This window comes from Oncorhynchus kisutch, linkage group LG3, assembly GCF_002021735.2.
Source record: "Oncorhynchus kisutch isolate 150728-3 linkage group LG3, Okis_V2, whole genome shotgun sequence".
In the NCBI taxonomy this organism is placed as follows: Eukaryota; Metazoa; Chordata; class Actinopteri; order Salmoniformes; family Salmonidae; genus Oncorhynchus; species Oncorhynchus kisutch.
The window spans coordinates 22,330,683-22,347,688 of NC_034176.2; the positions used below are offsets into that span (position 1 = coordinate 22,330,683).

Below are 17,006 nucleotides of genomic sequence, written 5' to 3' on the forward strand. Positions count from 1 at the left end.
AGAGGACCAACGTGCACGTCCAAGCATAAACTCAGACAGTTTCAAGCTGACAACACACACTGACATTAACTAATCAAGTCATTTCGTCAAAAGAAGGCAAGTAGAGTTAACCAAGGTGTCAGTTCTAGGTAGCAAACCAGGAACAGTGCACTGGAAAAAAAACAGAGCCACTAGATAATGCTTAACAAGTGTAAGATATTAATGATAATTATGTGTTCCTGCAGGTGATCACAATAATGATCCACCATTTATTGTCACAAAATGAACCCACAAAGCAACATTACAACATACAGCCAATCAAACAGTTCACCAATGAATTGCTTGGTATAGTGTACTGCCATAACTAGTTCTAAGTGAATTATTTTGTCTTTGTCTTTGTTTTTTTGCTTTACCATCCAATGGATTTTCCCCCTTCATCCCTCCAGTGTCCTCTCCAGGAAGCCATGTTATGAAGTGTCCAGTTCTGAACCAGTGGACCACGTACTCTACTGTTACCCTGTTACCCTAATGATTCTCTACCCTGTACCCTCCTCTCCTGGGGACCTCACACTACCGGTCACCCTTGTCCTGTCCAGTCAGGTCTCAGTCCACCGTCCTGAGCTCCACCCTGCTAATACCGCAGCCACTTGTTCACTCTCCCACAGCCCCACAGGCTCACGACCCACAGCCCACCCCCAATGTCGATGCTAATGAACTACCTCAGTAAGTCACATATAAGAGGCTTAACACATTATTTTTTTTTTTTACCTTTATTTTACTAGGCAAGTCAGTTAAGAACAAATTCTTATTTTCAATGACGGCCTAGGAACAGTGGGTTAACTGCCTGTTCAAGGGCAGAACGACAGATTTTGTACCTTGTCAGCTCGGGGATTTGAACTTGCAACCTTTCGGTTACTAGTCCAATGCTCTAACCACTAGGCTACACTGCCGCCCCTATTCAAATGCCATAGAGGATAGGGAGAGACTGATAGAGAGAGAGGCAGAATACAAGGACAGAGACATTCAAATTTTAGCATGTTTTGGTGGGGTGGATAGTGACCATTGTTCACAGTAGTAGTAGTACTAGTATCAGTAATAGTAGTAGTAAAATAGCAGATTGATGATCCATCAACAGACCTGCTCTAGTATTGTAGTAGCCAGAGACAAGTCTCGCCGTCTCCCAGATTACAGTAATGTCGAGGTATTCGAGGTAATATGTACATGTAGGTAGAGTTATTAAAGTGACTATGCATATGCTTCCTTTCCTCTTTACCATAGCCGCTGCCCAAGCCTGAAGCGGGGTTGTTTCATATACGCATACAGTCCACACTCAAGGTTTCCAAATGGCCAAACATTCAATGACTTCCAGGAAATGAAAAGGAAATGATTCTCCAATCAACTTAAAGCATAGATTACTTGATATGGAAAATACATCATATGGTCTGTCTGTCTGTCTGTTGTCTGTCTGATCAAAAAACTATACCGCTCCCGCGTCTAGCAAGGACCCAACTTCCTGCCTTTATCCTAACACACTTACCACAGTACAATGAATGGGCAAGAGGGGGGGGGCAAAAACGAAGTTACACTAACAACAAATAAATATATCTCAATCAGGTAAATATAAATCATAAAGGTACGTACCTAATATTTCATCATATACATTCATATTTCATATATTTACACAAATGTACATGGAGCTCGGTATGTTCAGTCTTTTATACAAATATGTCCAAATCGGCTCCAACAGCATATATAATAATAGAGAGTAGCAGCAGCATAGAAGAAGGTGAGGGGTTGGGGCAATCCAAATAGTCCGGGTTTCCATTTGATTCGCTGTTCAGGAGTCTTATGGCTTGGGGGTAGAAACTGTTTTAGAAGCCTCTTGGACCTAGACTTGGTGCTCTGGTACTGCTTGCTGAGAGAACAGTCTATGACTAGGGTGGTTGGAGTCTTTGACCATTTTTAGGGCCTTCCTCTGACACCGCCAGATATAGAGGTCCTGGATGGCAGGAAGCTTGGCCCCGGTGATGTACTGGTCCGTACACACTACCCTCTGTGGTGCCTTGCGGTCGGAGGCCGAGCAGTTGCCATACCAGGCAGTGATGCAACCTGTCAGGATGCTCTCGATGGTGCAGCTGTAAAACCTTTTCAGGATCTAAGGACCCATGCCAAATCTTTTCGGTCTCCTGAGGGGGAATAGGTTTTGTCGTGCCCTCTTCACGACTGTTTTGGTGTGCTTGGACCATGTTAGTTTGTTGGTGATGTGGACGCCAAGGAACGTGAAGCTCTCAATCTGCTCCACTACATTGACAGGGGCGTGCTCGGTCCTCCTATTCCTGTAATTCACAATCATCTCCTTTGTCTTGATCACGTTGAGGGAGAAGTTGTTGTCCTTGCACCACATGGTCAGGTCTCTGACCTCCTCCCTATAGGCTGTCTCATCGTTGTCGGTGATCAGACCTACCACTGTTGTGTCATCAACAAACTTGATGATGGTGTTAGAGTCGTGCCTGGCCATGCAGTCATGAGTGAACAGGGAATACATGAGGGGAATGAGCACGCAACCCTGAGGGGCCCCCATGTTGAGGATCAGCGTGGCGGATGTGTTGTTACCTACCCTTACCACCTAGAAGCGGCCCATCAGGAAGTTCAGGATCCAGTTGCAGAGGGAAGTGTTAAGTCCCAGCGTCCTCGGCTTCATAATGAGCTTTGAGGGCACTATGTGTTGAACGCTGAGCGGTAGTCAATGAATAGTATTCTCACATAGGTGTTCCTTTTGTCCAGGTGTGAAAGGGCAGTGTGGAGTGCAATAGAGATTGCATCATCTGTGGATCTGTTGGTGCAGTATGCAAATTGGAGTGGGTCTAGGGTTTCTGGGATAATGGTGTTGATGTGAGCCATGACCTTTCAAAGCGTTTCATGGTTACAGACGTGAGTGCTACGGGTTGGTAGTCATTTAGGCAGGTTAAGTGTTCTTGGGCACAGGGACATGGGGGTCTGCTTGAAACATGTTGGTATTACAGACTGGATGGATTGTGGGTTTACTAATACGTTAGTTGTATTGTGTGGACTATAACATTAATATGGTGACAATGGTGTAGGCTGTGTAGCGGTTAGCAGTTATGGTAAGAAGGTTTGGCTTGGAGAGGTTTTTGTGCCTGGTCATAGACAGCTGTTGTGAATCAACAAGTCAAGGGAAAAGATGAGAGGATGAGAGTGCATAGATGCGAGAAGAAATTATGCTATGAACTGCTATGAACTTCAACTGTCTATGCGCGTGTTCAGGGATGTATTCATTCCAGAACAGAAGCAAATGGAACGAAATGGGAGGGACCAACCGGAATTTGTTTACTGGCAAAATGGAAAGTTTTGCAAATGTTTGGACTAATGATTACACCCCAGATCAGCTAGATGCAGGCAAGAGTGTGCAAGGCAGTATTGAATGTGTCACTGTCTGTCACCTTGACTACTCCAATTTGTCTCTCGACCTGTGCACCTACGTTATAAACATTCATTTGTAGGTTAGGTTGTAGCAACCTCATAATGAGTATAGGGCAAATTCAAGAATCATGTAGTAGCCTAAACCTATTGATGTTACATTGAGCTGGGTGAATGTAATATGAATGACAGTCATCCAATATGCTGTAATAGAAATGCTCATAAAAATCCTTCTCCCTAATATTGAACAGCACCGACCAACACCTGGTTTATATGCACTAATCACAACACAACTCATATTCAGTAAAATGGTGGTTGTTTGTGTTATTGCACTATTATTTCATATGATAGAAATACAGACTGTGCACCATTCTACACTTTAAGATAAGCACGGGACAGACAGATGCCATACATATGTTTTTGGCAAGTCTGTACGTCTGAAGGAAATGTCATGTTTTGAAGGGCATAACCTCAGTTTGTCGATGCTAATAGGAACCTAAGCCTGATGATGAGGATTGGGGAGCTCGGCCATGGGAACTGGCCAAATGTCACCCTTGACCTCGGCACCTTCATCCCTCCCATGCACATGGCAAAGATAAACAGCTAAATCAGCCATTTTGCCTTTAACCTTGAAGTCACAGCAGACAATGGTGCCTAAAATGACATTGGTTAGTTATCAGGGTGATGTGGAGAGGCATTATGTTCTACAACAAGCCCTGAGGCCCAGGTCAGGTAGAGGCTACCCCTAAATGTCTCATGGATGTCCCAGGCCTTGTGTAGTTGGTCATGTAAATCCCAAACAATCCTGCTCTATCTGGTTAAACACTGAAGGAGATTATAAACAGTGAGATCTACAAACTCCACAAACCTGTTGGATGCAATTATTGTTTGTTTTGGTTGTGTTTCAGATTACTTTGTGCCCAATAGAACTGAATGGTAAATAACGTATTGTGTCATTTTGGAGTCCCTTTTATTGTAAATAAGAATAGACTATGTTTCTAAACAATTCTACATTCATGTAGATGTTACCATGGTTATGGATAATCCTGAATGAATTGTGAGTAATGATGAGTGAGAAAGTTACAGACGCACCAATATCATAGACCTGCTAACCTCTCACCATTACAATAACAGGGAAGGTTAGCATGTCTTGGGGGTATGATGTTGGTGCGTCTGTAACTTTCTCACTTATCATTATTCACGATTCATTCAGGATTACGGATTATCCATAATCATGGCTGCATCCACATTAATGTAGAAGTGTTTAGAAACATAGTCTATTCTTGGTCCTTTGTAGCTCATTTGTTAGAGCATGGTGCTTATAACACCAGCGTTGTGGGTTCAATTCCCACAACCACCCATATGTCAAATGTATGCATGCATGACTGTAAATTGCTTTGGATAAAAGCGTCTGCTATATGTTATTATTATGAATACAAATAACCATATTTCTCCAAAAATATTACACGTTTCGGGGAATAGAAATTGGCAAAAGTAAAATCAAGGAGAATTTCTTTGGGAAAATGAAACTTTATATAAGAAGATGAATACAAATAACCATAAGAAATATAGGAGATACATGTATCAATTTGGGGGTGATACCACAAAACAAAGATCAGGACTTAACAATAGTGATCATGTCAAGTTGTTTACAGAAATGTTCATGTAAACCAAAGAGTTTATTGTTAGTTTTTTTGCATTTCCCTAAACATTAGATTAACAAAGACATGTATTTTGTTTATTGCACCCCCCCCCCCCTTTCCTCCCTAAGCAGTGTCATACAGCAGAATTAAGACATTAATTGTGATGGTCAGTAAGGGTAGGGGTGTGACTCCCAAAGATTAGATTTACAATGAACCACAATATGTTCCCAAGATGCTATAGCTTTTTGGGACACTGATGACAGATCAATGAGCCTGATTTTGCCCTGCACTTCCTGAGGGAATTTCAAACTGAACTGAACTGGTCAGTGTCAACACTAATAAACATTAAAAACACTGATACCTAAAACAGAGCATCTTTAGAATCCATTCATCATCCATTTACATTACACAAATATCTTCAATATATTCTGTTTCATCCCAAGCAAAATATAAAATAGATCATAGAACACATGACCTTTTACAGAACAGAACTTTGTGAATTTAAAAACTACTGCCAACAAAACTCTCTGTTTCGACCAGTAAAGTCATAGACAACCATTTTGTGTCATACAAGTAATGGATGAAGATACACTACCCCTAACTTCCTAGCCAGTTGGGCCCTTACAGAACATACAGTAGAAGAAGGCTTGTCACACACACATGCACACGCACGCACACACACACGCACACACACACGCACACACACACACACACACACACACACACACACACACACACACACACACACACACACACACACACACACACACACACACACACACACACACACACACACACACACACACACACACACACACACACACATACACACACACACACACACATACACACACACATTCCACAGTGTCCAGCGGGCAGTAATTCAGGGGTGGTGAAACGTACACATTATTTATCAGTGTAATTCCAGCTAACGCAAGTTAAGTGGTAACACACTGGCTTTAGGAACACTGCAATACTAAACAGTATTGAGTGAGAGACATTCATATCCTGTTACAGAACTATGGAGATAGTTCTTTAAAAAAATAAATGGTTAGTGCGAGTGCCTATTAAATAACCTGGGATACAAAATCAGTTTTCGGGTGGCAACCCTAAACACAGTAAAAACAACAACAACATGATGTCATATTACGTAAGCAGAGGAGAAGAAGGAAGGGCCATTTAGCGCTGCACGGAACCCAACACATAATGTCATATTACGTAAGCAGAGGAGAAGAGGGAAGGGCCATTTAGCGCTGCACGGAACCCAACACATAATGTCATATTACGTAAGCAGAGGAGAAGAGGGAAGGGCCATTTAGCGCTGCAGGGAACCCAACACATGATGTCATATTACGTAAGCAGAGGAGAAGAGGGAAGGGCCATTTAGCGCTTCAGGGAACCCAACACATGATGTCATATTACGTAAGCAGAGGAGAAGAGGGAAGGGCCATTTAGCGCTTCAGGGAACCCAACACATGATGTCATATTACGTAAGCAGAGGAGAAGATGGAAGGGCCATTTAGCGCTGTAGGGAACCCATCGCATGATGTCATATTACGAAAGCAGAGGAAGAGAGGGAGGGCCATTTAGTGCTGCAGGGAACCCAACACATGAAGACATATTACGTAAGCAGAGGAAGAGAGGGAGGGCCATTTAGTGCTGCAGGAAACCCAACACATGAAGACATATTACGTAAGCAGAGGAAGAGAGGGAGGGCCATTTAGCTCTGCAGGAAACCCAACACATGAAGACACATTACGTAAGCAGAGGAAGAGAGGGTAGGGCCCTTTAGCGCTGCGGGGAAACCAACATGGGGGTTGGTCTTTACAGCCTCAACATGACCAGACTTCAGAGGATTCACCAGCAGAGGGAGACAACAAAAACTAGTGAGCCATCTCAGGTCCACTCACTCACTCGACCAAGAGACAGATAACTCCAACGTGAACCAACTCGCTCTTACACAAACAAAGACATGAATAGGCACCACCATTATACAATCTCTTCCACCTATGATCACCTACAGCAGACAGGTATACCTTGCTAGAGACAGAACCTATGATGACCTACAGCAGACAGGTGTACCGTGCTCGAGACAGAACCTATGATCACCTACAGCAGACAGGTATGCCGTGCTAGAGACAGAACCTATGATAACCTACAGAAGACAGGTATACCTTGCTAGAGACAGAACCTATGATAACCTACAGCAGACAGGTATACCGTGCTAGAGACAGAACCTATGATCACCTACAGCAGACAGGTATACCGTGCTAGAGACAGAACCTACGATAACCTACAGCAGACAGGTATACCGTGCTAGAGACAGAACCTATGATAACCTACAGCTGACAGGTATACCGTGCTAGAGACAGAACCTATGATAACCTACAGCAGACAGGTATACCTTGCTAGAGACAGAACCTATGATAACCTACAGCAGACAGGTATACCTTGCTAGAGACAGAACCTATGATAACTTACAGCAGACAGGTATACCGTGCTAGAGACAGAACCTACGATAACCTACAGCAGACAGGTATATCGTGCTAGAGACAGAACCTATGATAACCTACAGCAGACAGGTATATCATGCTAGAGACAGAACCTATGATAACCTACAGCAGACAGGTATACCGTGCTAGAGAGACAGATGATGACAGGGAATGAGCCCAGCTCACAGACACAGTGTTTGAGGGTTTTAGTCTGGCTTTTACCATAAGCCTTGGATCAAACAACACACACTGCTTATTTCAGAGAGGAGCATTGCTGTCTCTATTATAGGGAATAGTATCACTAGTATAAAATAATATCACCTCACTAAATGTGTGGCTTCGGAGGTTTATGATTGGTAAAAAATACATGGAAAGCTATTGTCTTCCCCATGATGTGATAAACCATTTTCTGATGGTTCAATTTCTATATGTTAAACCAGGCTGGATTAGTCTTGATCCTTACCTACACCACATTCAGTAGGGTTAGGCCTACAACACCGTGTTCTATAAATAAAGCAAGGCCCCCCACTCAAACCACTAAAAAACAGAGATAGTCTCGACATCAAGCGTTTGGGCTGTCTGGAGTTCAGGAGCAGAGGGGTTTGTGTGTTTTTAAGGATGAGACATCAAGACGTTGTTTTCTTCTCTCAGCCAACATGATAATGACAGGTTTCACAGACAGAAGGGTGCAGATCTCTGCTCCTCCTCCTCCAAAAGGAGTCTGCTGTGGACTGTGGTCCTGGAGCCTGCCAAATTACAGTGTGATCCTCCCTCGCTTCCCTGTCCCTCTCCTCTCTTTCTATCTGTTTTGCTCGCTTTCCTGTCCCTCTTCTCTCTCTGTCAATCCTTCACTCACCTTCCATCATGTTTCTTTTCTCTCACTCGGTCTCTCCCTCACGTGCCATGTCTCTTTTCTCTGTCTCTATAATCCTCATTAGCATTAGGAAGCTGTTTTGCCCCTTTATTCTCAGTCTGCCTATCCCTCACCCATAGTTCTTTCCACTTTTTCTCCATCTTCAGTGTTCAGCCCTACAAGTATTCCCAGCATTCTATGAATGACCACGTTCACCTCAGTTAGAAATCTCCTAAACTGAACCCACCTGGGGACTTATCATAGGAATCCTCTTAGAGGCTCAATTCCAGAATGACCGGCTAGTATTCAATTTGGCCTCAGCTAAATCACACATACTAGCCACACTGGATTTGCTTGACTGTGATAAAATGTCAGAGTTGAAGTGTCTCAGAGCATTTCAAACGTGCCTGTTAAGACAGCATGCATTGGAGTTACATTCCAGTCTACTTTTCATTTGTCTTCATGATAACATCTATAGAGCCCATATGACATTCTTTGTGGTGGTGAACAGTGGTAGTTCCTACAGTATCTAGTTCGTTCCTGCCCCCTCCCCCTCTCTAGCTTATGCTCTCTCTTCCCCCATCTTTCTCATCCGTGCTTTCTCCATATCTAGATCATTCCCTCTTTCCTTGTCTCCCTCATCCAACACTTCCCCAATGTACTTTCCTCCCTTCTCCATCCATCCATACCTCCTTTCTCTATTCTCACACCCCCTCTCCTCTCTCTCGTTCTCCTCTCGCTCTCCTCCTTTTCTGTCCAGCCCTCCTCTTCTTGCTCCAGAACTGTCAGATGGCATTAATTCCTTTCACGCTCATCGCCTGTAAGAATAACAGCCGTGAACCTCGCCGAACAGCGCCATTCTCCTGCTCCAGTTAGCTTTACACTCAGACCAGCCTGCCTGCCTCGCAAACACCAACATTATTCATGTTGTGGCCCTTACTTACACAACATGCCTCACTAAAGGGCGAAGTTAAGCTGACGCGAATCTTAGTGGAAGAGGTCATGTTCTTGATGTAAAAAAAATGAAATAAATGTATATTGTATAATCAGGCCCTGCACCTTCATTATTAGCTTATGTCACCAACTGTAGCATGGACCTTCAGATGTAAAATCTTAATTTGACAGTTGTTTTGTAAAACAATTCTGCAGCAGGAAGATTAGATAAATATATATTTTTTTTAAATAGTTCATACTTTCTAACAATAAATACATTTTGATAGGCTACAGTAGTCTATAGTTAAGATTTACTTCTACGTCATAGTGGAGACCAAATCACGAGGCTCATTCAAATTTCCTGCAGCGCAGGAAAATTCTCAGCGACAACAGTGATCAAATTAACAACATATACCTGTATATTTACTATTATGACAGAGATATGAAGCAAAATGTTGAAGTAGCTCTTGAAAGCTCCAAGCATAGCATTGTATGTATGTTCGTCCTATGAAGCCAAAGTGAACATATTAAAGGCTATAAAAGATACACTATACAGTGCATTCGGAAAGTATTCAGACCCCTTGACCTTTTCCCAATCGTGTTACGTTACAGCATTATTCTAAAATAGATTTTTTTAAATGCAAAACAACTCAGCAATCTACACACAAAATCCCATAATGACAAAGCAAAAACAGGTTATTAGAAATGATTCCAAATGTATTACATATAAAAAACAGAAATACCTTATTTACATAAGTATTCAGACCATTTGCTATGAGAATCGAAATTGAGCTCAGGTGCATCCTGTTTCCATTGATCATCCTTGATCTGTTTCTACAACTTGATTGGAGTCCACCTGTGGTAAATTCAATTGATTGGACATGATTTGGAAAGACATTCACCTGTCTACAGTATATAATGTCCCACAGTTGACAGTGCATGTCAGAGCAAAAACCAAGCAATGAGGTAGGAGGAATTGTCCGTAGAGCGCCGAGACAGGATTGTGTTGAGGCACAAATCTGGGGAAGGGTACCAAAAAATGACTGCTACACAGCTGTGCCCTGGACACCATATGTGAATGGATCGCACCTCATCAATCTTCAGAGTTCGTACTGTTAGGTGACCTAAGATAGATAGATGCACTCAATCTCACAAAAATTATCAAGAAACCTACCAGGTACAACCCTAAATCCGTAACAATGGGCACCCTCTTAGATGTCATCCTGACCAACTTGCCCTCTAAATACACCTCTGCTGTCTTCAACCAGGTTCTCAGCGATCACTGCCTCATTGCCTGTGTGCGTAATGGGTCTGCGGTCAAACGACCACCCTCATCACTGTCAAACGCTCCCTAAAACACTTCAGCGAGCAGAACTTTCTAATCGACCTGGCCCGGGTATCCTGGAAGGATATTGACCTCATTCCATCAGTAGATTCTGCCTGGCTGCTCTTCAAAAGTGCTTTCCTCTCCATCTAAAATAAGCATGCCCCATTCAAAAAATGTAGAACTAAGAACAGATTTAGCCCTTGGTTACACCAGACTTGACTACCCTTGACCAGCACAAAAACATCCTGTGGCGTTCTGCATTAGCATCGAATAGCCCCTGCGATACGCAACTTTTTAGGGAAGTCAGGAACCAATATACTCAGTCAGTTAGGAAAGCTAAGGCTAGCTTTTTCAAACAGAAATTTGCTTCCTGTAGCACTAATTCCAAACTGTTTTGGGAAACTGTAAAGTCCAGGGAGAATAAGAGAACCTCCTCCCAGCTGCCCACTGCACTGAGGCTAGGAAACACTGTCACCACCGAGAAATCTGCGAAAATAAGCATTTTTCTAGGGCTGGCCATGCTTTCCACCTGCCTAACCCTACCCCGGCCAGCATCTCAGCCCCCCTGTAGCAATCCCCCTCTTCAAAGGGGGAGACAATCTAGACCCAAACTGTTATAGACCTATATCATCCTGCCCTGCCTTTCAAAAATCTTTCGAAAGCCAAGTTAACAAACAGATCACCAACCATTTAGAATCCCACCGTACCTTCTCCGCTATGCAATCTGGTTTCCGAGCTGGTCATGGGTGGGCCTTAGCCACACTCAAGGTCCTAAACGATATCATAACCGCCATTGATAAAAGACAATATTGTGCAACTACGTATCTTCATCGGCTGGTTCACCAACTACTTCTAAGACAGAGTTCAGTCAAATCGGAGGGCCTGTTGTCCGGACCTCTGGCAGTCTCTATGGGGGTGCCACAGGGTTCAATTACCGGGCCGACGCTTTTCTCTGTATATATCAATGATGTCGCTCTTGCTGCTGATGATTCTCTGATCCACCTCTATGCAGACGACACCATTCTGTATACATCGGCCCTTCTTTGGACACTGTGCTAACAAACCTCCAAATGAGCTTCAATGCCATACAATACTCCTTCCGTGGCCTCCAACTGCTCTTAAACGCTAGTAAAACCAAATGCATGCTTTTCAACCGGTCGCTGCCTGCACCCGCATGCCCGACTAGCATCACCACCCTGGATGGTTCCGACCTAGAATATGTGGACGTCTATAAGTACCTAGGTGTCTGGCTAGACTGCAAACTCTCCTTCCAGACTCATATCAAACATCTCCAATCGAAAATCAAATCAAGAGTCGGCTTTCTATTCCGCAACAAAGCCTCCTTCACTCACGCCGCCAAGCTTACCCTAGTAAAACTGACTATCCTACCGATCCTCGACTTCGGCGATGTCATCTACAAAATGGCTTCCAACACTCTACTCAGCAAACTGGATGCAGTCTATCACAGTGCCATCCGTTTCGTCACTAAAGCACCTTATACCACCCACCACTGCGACTTGTATGCTCTAGTCGGCTGGCCCTCGCTACATATTCGTCGCCAGACCCACTGGCTCCAGGTCATCTACAAGTCCATGCTAGGTAAAGCTCCGCCTTATCTCAGCTCACTGGTCACGATGGCAACACCCATCCGTAGCACGCGCTCCAGCAGGTGTATCTCACTGATCATCCCTAAAGCCAACACCTCATTTGGCCGCCTTTCGTTCCAGTACTCTGCTGCCTGTGACTGGAACGAATTGCAAAAATCGCTGAAGTTGGAGACTTTTATCTCCCTCACCAACTTCAAACATCAGCTATCTGAGCAGCTAACCGATCGCTGCAGCTGTACATAGTCTATTGGTAAATAGCCCACCCTTTTTCACCTACCTCATCCCCATACTGTTTTTATTTATTTACTTTTCTGCTCTTTTGCACACCAATATCTCTACCTGTACATGACCATCTGATCATTCATCACTCCAGTGTTAATCTGCAAAATTGTAATTATTTGCCTAATTCTCATGCCTTTTGCACACATTGTATATAGACTCCCCCTTTGGTTTCTACTGTGTTATTGACTTGTTAATTGTTTACTCCATGTGTAACTCTTTGTTGTCTGCTCACACTGCTATGCTTTATCTTGGCCAGGTCGCAGTTGCAAATGAGAACTTGTTCTCAACTAGCCTACCTGGTTAAATAAAGGTTAAATCTTTTTTTTTTTTTTTTAAGTCTTTGCTAGGTAAAGCCCCGCCATATCTCAGCTCACTGGTTACCATAGCAACACGCACCCATAGTACGCGCTCCAGCAGGTATATTGCACTGGTCATCCCCAAAGCCAACACTTCCTTTGGCCGCCTTTACTTCCAGTTCTCTGCTGACAATGACTGCAACAAATTTCAAAAATCTCCCTCTCTAACTTTAAGCATCAACTGTCAGAGCAGCTTACCGATCACTGTACCTGTACACAGCCAATCTGTAAATAGCACACACAACTACCTCATCCCCATATTATTACTTACACTCTTGCGCTTTTGCACCCCAGTATCTCTAATTGCACACCATCATCTGCACATCTATCACGCCAATATTAATGCTAGATTGTAATTATTTTGCCTATATGGCCTAATTATTGCCTTCCTCCCTACTCTTCTACATTTGCACACAATGTACATAGATTTTTCTATTTATCTTTTCAATTGTGTTATTGACTGTACGTTTGTTTATTTGTAACTCTGTGTTGTTGTTTTTGTTGCACTGCTTTGCTTTATTTTTTTGCCAGGTTGCAGTTGTAAATGAGAACTTGTTCTCAACTTGCCTACATGGTTAAATAAAGGTCAATTAAAAAATTAAAAACATTGAAGGGTCCCAAGAACAGAGTGGCCTCCGTCATTGTTAAATGGAAGAAGTTTGGAACCACCAAGTCTCTTCCTAGAACTGGCCGCCCGGCCAAACAGAGCAATCGGGGGAGAAGGGCCTTGGTCAGAGAGGTGACCAAGAACCTGATGGTCACTCTGAACGAGCTCCAGAGTCCCTCTGTGGGGATGGGAGAATCTTCCAGAAGGAGAACCCTCTCTGCAGTACTCCACCAATCAGACCTTTATGGTAGAGTGGCCAGATGGAAGCCACTCCTCAGTAAAAGGCACATGACAGCCCTCTTGGAGTTTGCCAAAAGGCACCTAAAGACTCTCAAACCATGAGAAACAAGATTCTCTGGTCAGATGAAACCAAGATTGAACTCTTTGGCCTGAATGCCAAGCGTCACATCTGGAGGAAACCTGGCACCATCCCTACGGTAAAGCATGGTGGTGGCAGCATCATGTTGTTGGGATGTTTTTCAGTGGCAGGGATTGGGATACTAGTCAGGATCGAGGCAAAGATGAACGGAGCAAAGTTCAAAAAGATCCTTGGTGAAAACCTGCTCCAGAGCGCTCAGGAACTCCATCTTCCAACAGAACAATGGCCCTTAGCACACACAGTCAAGACAGCGAAGGAGTGGCTTCGGGACAACTCTCTGAATGTCCATGAGTGGCCCAACCAGAGCCTGGACATGAACCCGATCTTACATTTCTGAAGAGACCTGAAAATAGCTTTGCAGCAACGCTCCCAATCCAACATGACAGATCTTGAGAGGATCTGCAGAGAAGAATGGGAGAAACTCCCCAAAACCTCCCCAAGAAGACTCAAGGCTGTTATCGCTGCCAAAGGTGCTTCAACAAAGTACTGAGTAAAGGGTCTGAACACTTATGTAAATGTAATATTTCAGTTCTTTAGTTTTTTTGCTATGTCATTACTGGGTATTGAATGTGGATCGATGAGGGAAACAAACTATTGAAACAATTTTAGAATAAGGCTGTGACCTAACAAAGTGTGGAAAAACTCAAAGAGTCTGCATACTTTCCGAAGGCAAGTGAATGTGAATGTGCAAGTAGAGATACTGAGGTGCAAAGTAGCAAAGAAATAAATAACAATCTGGGAATGAGGTAGTTGGGTGGGCTATTTACTGATGGGCTATGTACAGGTGCAATGATCGGTAAGCTGCTCTGACAGCTGATGCTTAAATGAATTACAAAGTATTTACCACTTTGACATTTTAGACTTGATTTATCCTTACAGAAAATGTATCAAACTCCTACAAAATACCAGTTAATTATTCTAATAATAAAAATGTCCTGTTGGTGTAGGATTATGATTATTTATTGGTGTAGGATTATTATTTTCCTCCTGTAGCAAACTGGCTCAAATTAAAATCCTACATCTGTATAGCAGGATTCTGATTATGTTGCAGTCAGTGTTGTAGTACTCGAGACCTGTCACGGTCTCCGACAACATATTGAGTGTCTCGGTCTTGTCTCGGTGTCATATACATTTGTACTCGGTCTTGACTCGGTCTCAGGAGGTGAGGACTCGTAAAAAAAAGCTGCATGAGAGCCTATGTACATTATTGAAGGAATCCTGCATGTCTGCGTCTCGTGTGACGACAGTTTCGTACCATAGGGAGGATCCAAACCAATGGCAGTGTAATTACACGTTTGACAAGCAATTCCAAACAAATAAGCAAAACTGAGTGGAGAATAGTTTCTCATCACTCAGTCCTTCCTTCCCAAACCTGGCGTAGAGGGCTTAGACTAATCACAGCAGATTAGTTGGAGCTCTGATGGATGCTGAGCTGGCCTGTTAATCATCCCTGTGATGATAACCATACATCATCTAAAAATGATTCTAATATTATTAGCAATATATTTTTACAATCACAGTTAGATGGAATGATCACAGTAGGTCAATATCATCCAGAATAACAGTTTTGCCTAGTTGACATCTCTTCGCCTCTGTTCCATCAATGTCACAGTAATTCTGCAGTGTTAATACAGTATATATAAGCTCTGCATACTAAGTGAGCGAGGGGTAGGCGGTTACATGAGCGATTTAGCGTTGCTGTGATCTCCAGAGAGCCCTGTGATTTAGATGTAAAATGACAGAGCTGCTGCCACTCATTGGGTTACAGTTGGGGAGCTAATGACATACTGTGCCAGGCTAGCGTGACTATAAGCCCAGCCGGGGCAGACGGGAAGTGGCAAGAACATAATTCTGTCATTACATCCTGGCTGGCTGGGTGAGACCTCTAATCAGGTGGGCAGGGATTCAGGATTCATTCAAGACAGGCTGGTCAGTCCCTCCAAACCCCTCTCCTCGGTGGTGGAACACCCGATAGTGCATCCCTGACTGGGCCTGGAGGCGGACGCTAAGTGGCTGACGTGGATGATGTCCCAGTCACATTGCTGTGTTCAGCACCTGGAAGGGAGGAATGTAAAAAGCCTCCATGCCTGGTTGGTGGTAGGCTATCCAAGAGTCTGTATCACTGTGATAATCACACAGCCACATCTTTACAATCACATACCTACCTGTTTAAGTGAACTGACTGTTACACAATGACCCGAGAGATAACAACATCTGGACTGGGCTGAGCTTACCTGTTGTTTGCTCTGAATCACTGAGACAAACTGTGCTGGGGTTTACTTTACCAGATGGGAGCTTTATGTGATGAGGTGCCGAAGATGAATCCTGGCAGTTTCTAACATGGTATTATCATTCTCATATACTTCAAGTGTGTTCAGTGACTGAACATTGTTAGAATGGAGGTTCAGGATAATTGATTGTTCAAACATCAAGTGCAAATAGATTCAATTAAAAAGTGTTTGTGGTACTTACCAAGATTACTGCCATTCATTTCATCTGTAAAACAGACAAAGAAACACAACATATTAATATACAGTAACTAGTACCAATGTAAAGGATCACTAGGCCTATTTCATAGTTTCATTAAAATCAATAGTCTTTCTTACCAAGACCCACATACATTTTCATTCATATTCAGTCAAACTCTGCATCTCCTGACCCCCCCCCAGTCCCAGCTGATTGGCCATGTTGTGTCTAGCTGTCACATATGGTGTGCTGTACACCCTCTTGGCCAGACAGGTTGGGGCCTGTATGCACGCATTCACGACACATAGGTATGCTATGTCCTGGAGCAGTCAGGAATCGAAAGCACAAATGAGTACTACGTGTTCTCACTCTTTATACTTTACGACGAAGACGTATTGAAAACCTAGGCTCTACACAGTCCACGCAACGGATCCGACGGAGGTAGTTTTACGTACTTTTGTGTGGCTGGAGTTTTGGAACGCCAGCTCCGTTGGCGTAGACTGTGAAATCACTGTGGAGAGCCCTTTACACAGGCCTGCTGTCCTGCCCTTCCTCCTCCATCAGCAGTCCAGAGAAATTCTACTGACATCTTCACATTGACCACTGAAGACAGGTCAGTCTTACAAGGCAAAAATGGTGACATC

General features: G+C 43.5%; 1 protein-coding gene across 1 annotated transcript in view; it reads right to left on the reverse strand.

The window, feature by feature from the left end:
- The window catches only part of nr6a1a (nuclear receptor subfamily 6, group A, member 1a), a 47,274-nt gene extending 30,886 nt beyond the window's left edge, over positions 1-16,388 (reverse strand). The window contains exon 1 of the mRNA XM_031819043.1: positions 16,369-16,388. Coding sequence (XP_031674903.1) covers positions 16,369-16,387 — 19 coding nt within the window. The 5' untranslated portion in view covers position 16,388. The remainder of the gene's footprint in view (positions 1-16,368) is intronic.
- Positions 16,389-17,006: the final 618 nt, after the last annotated feature.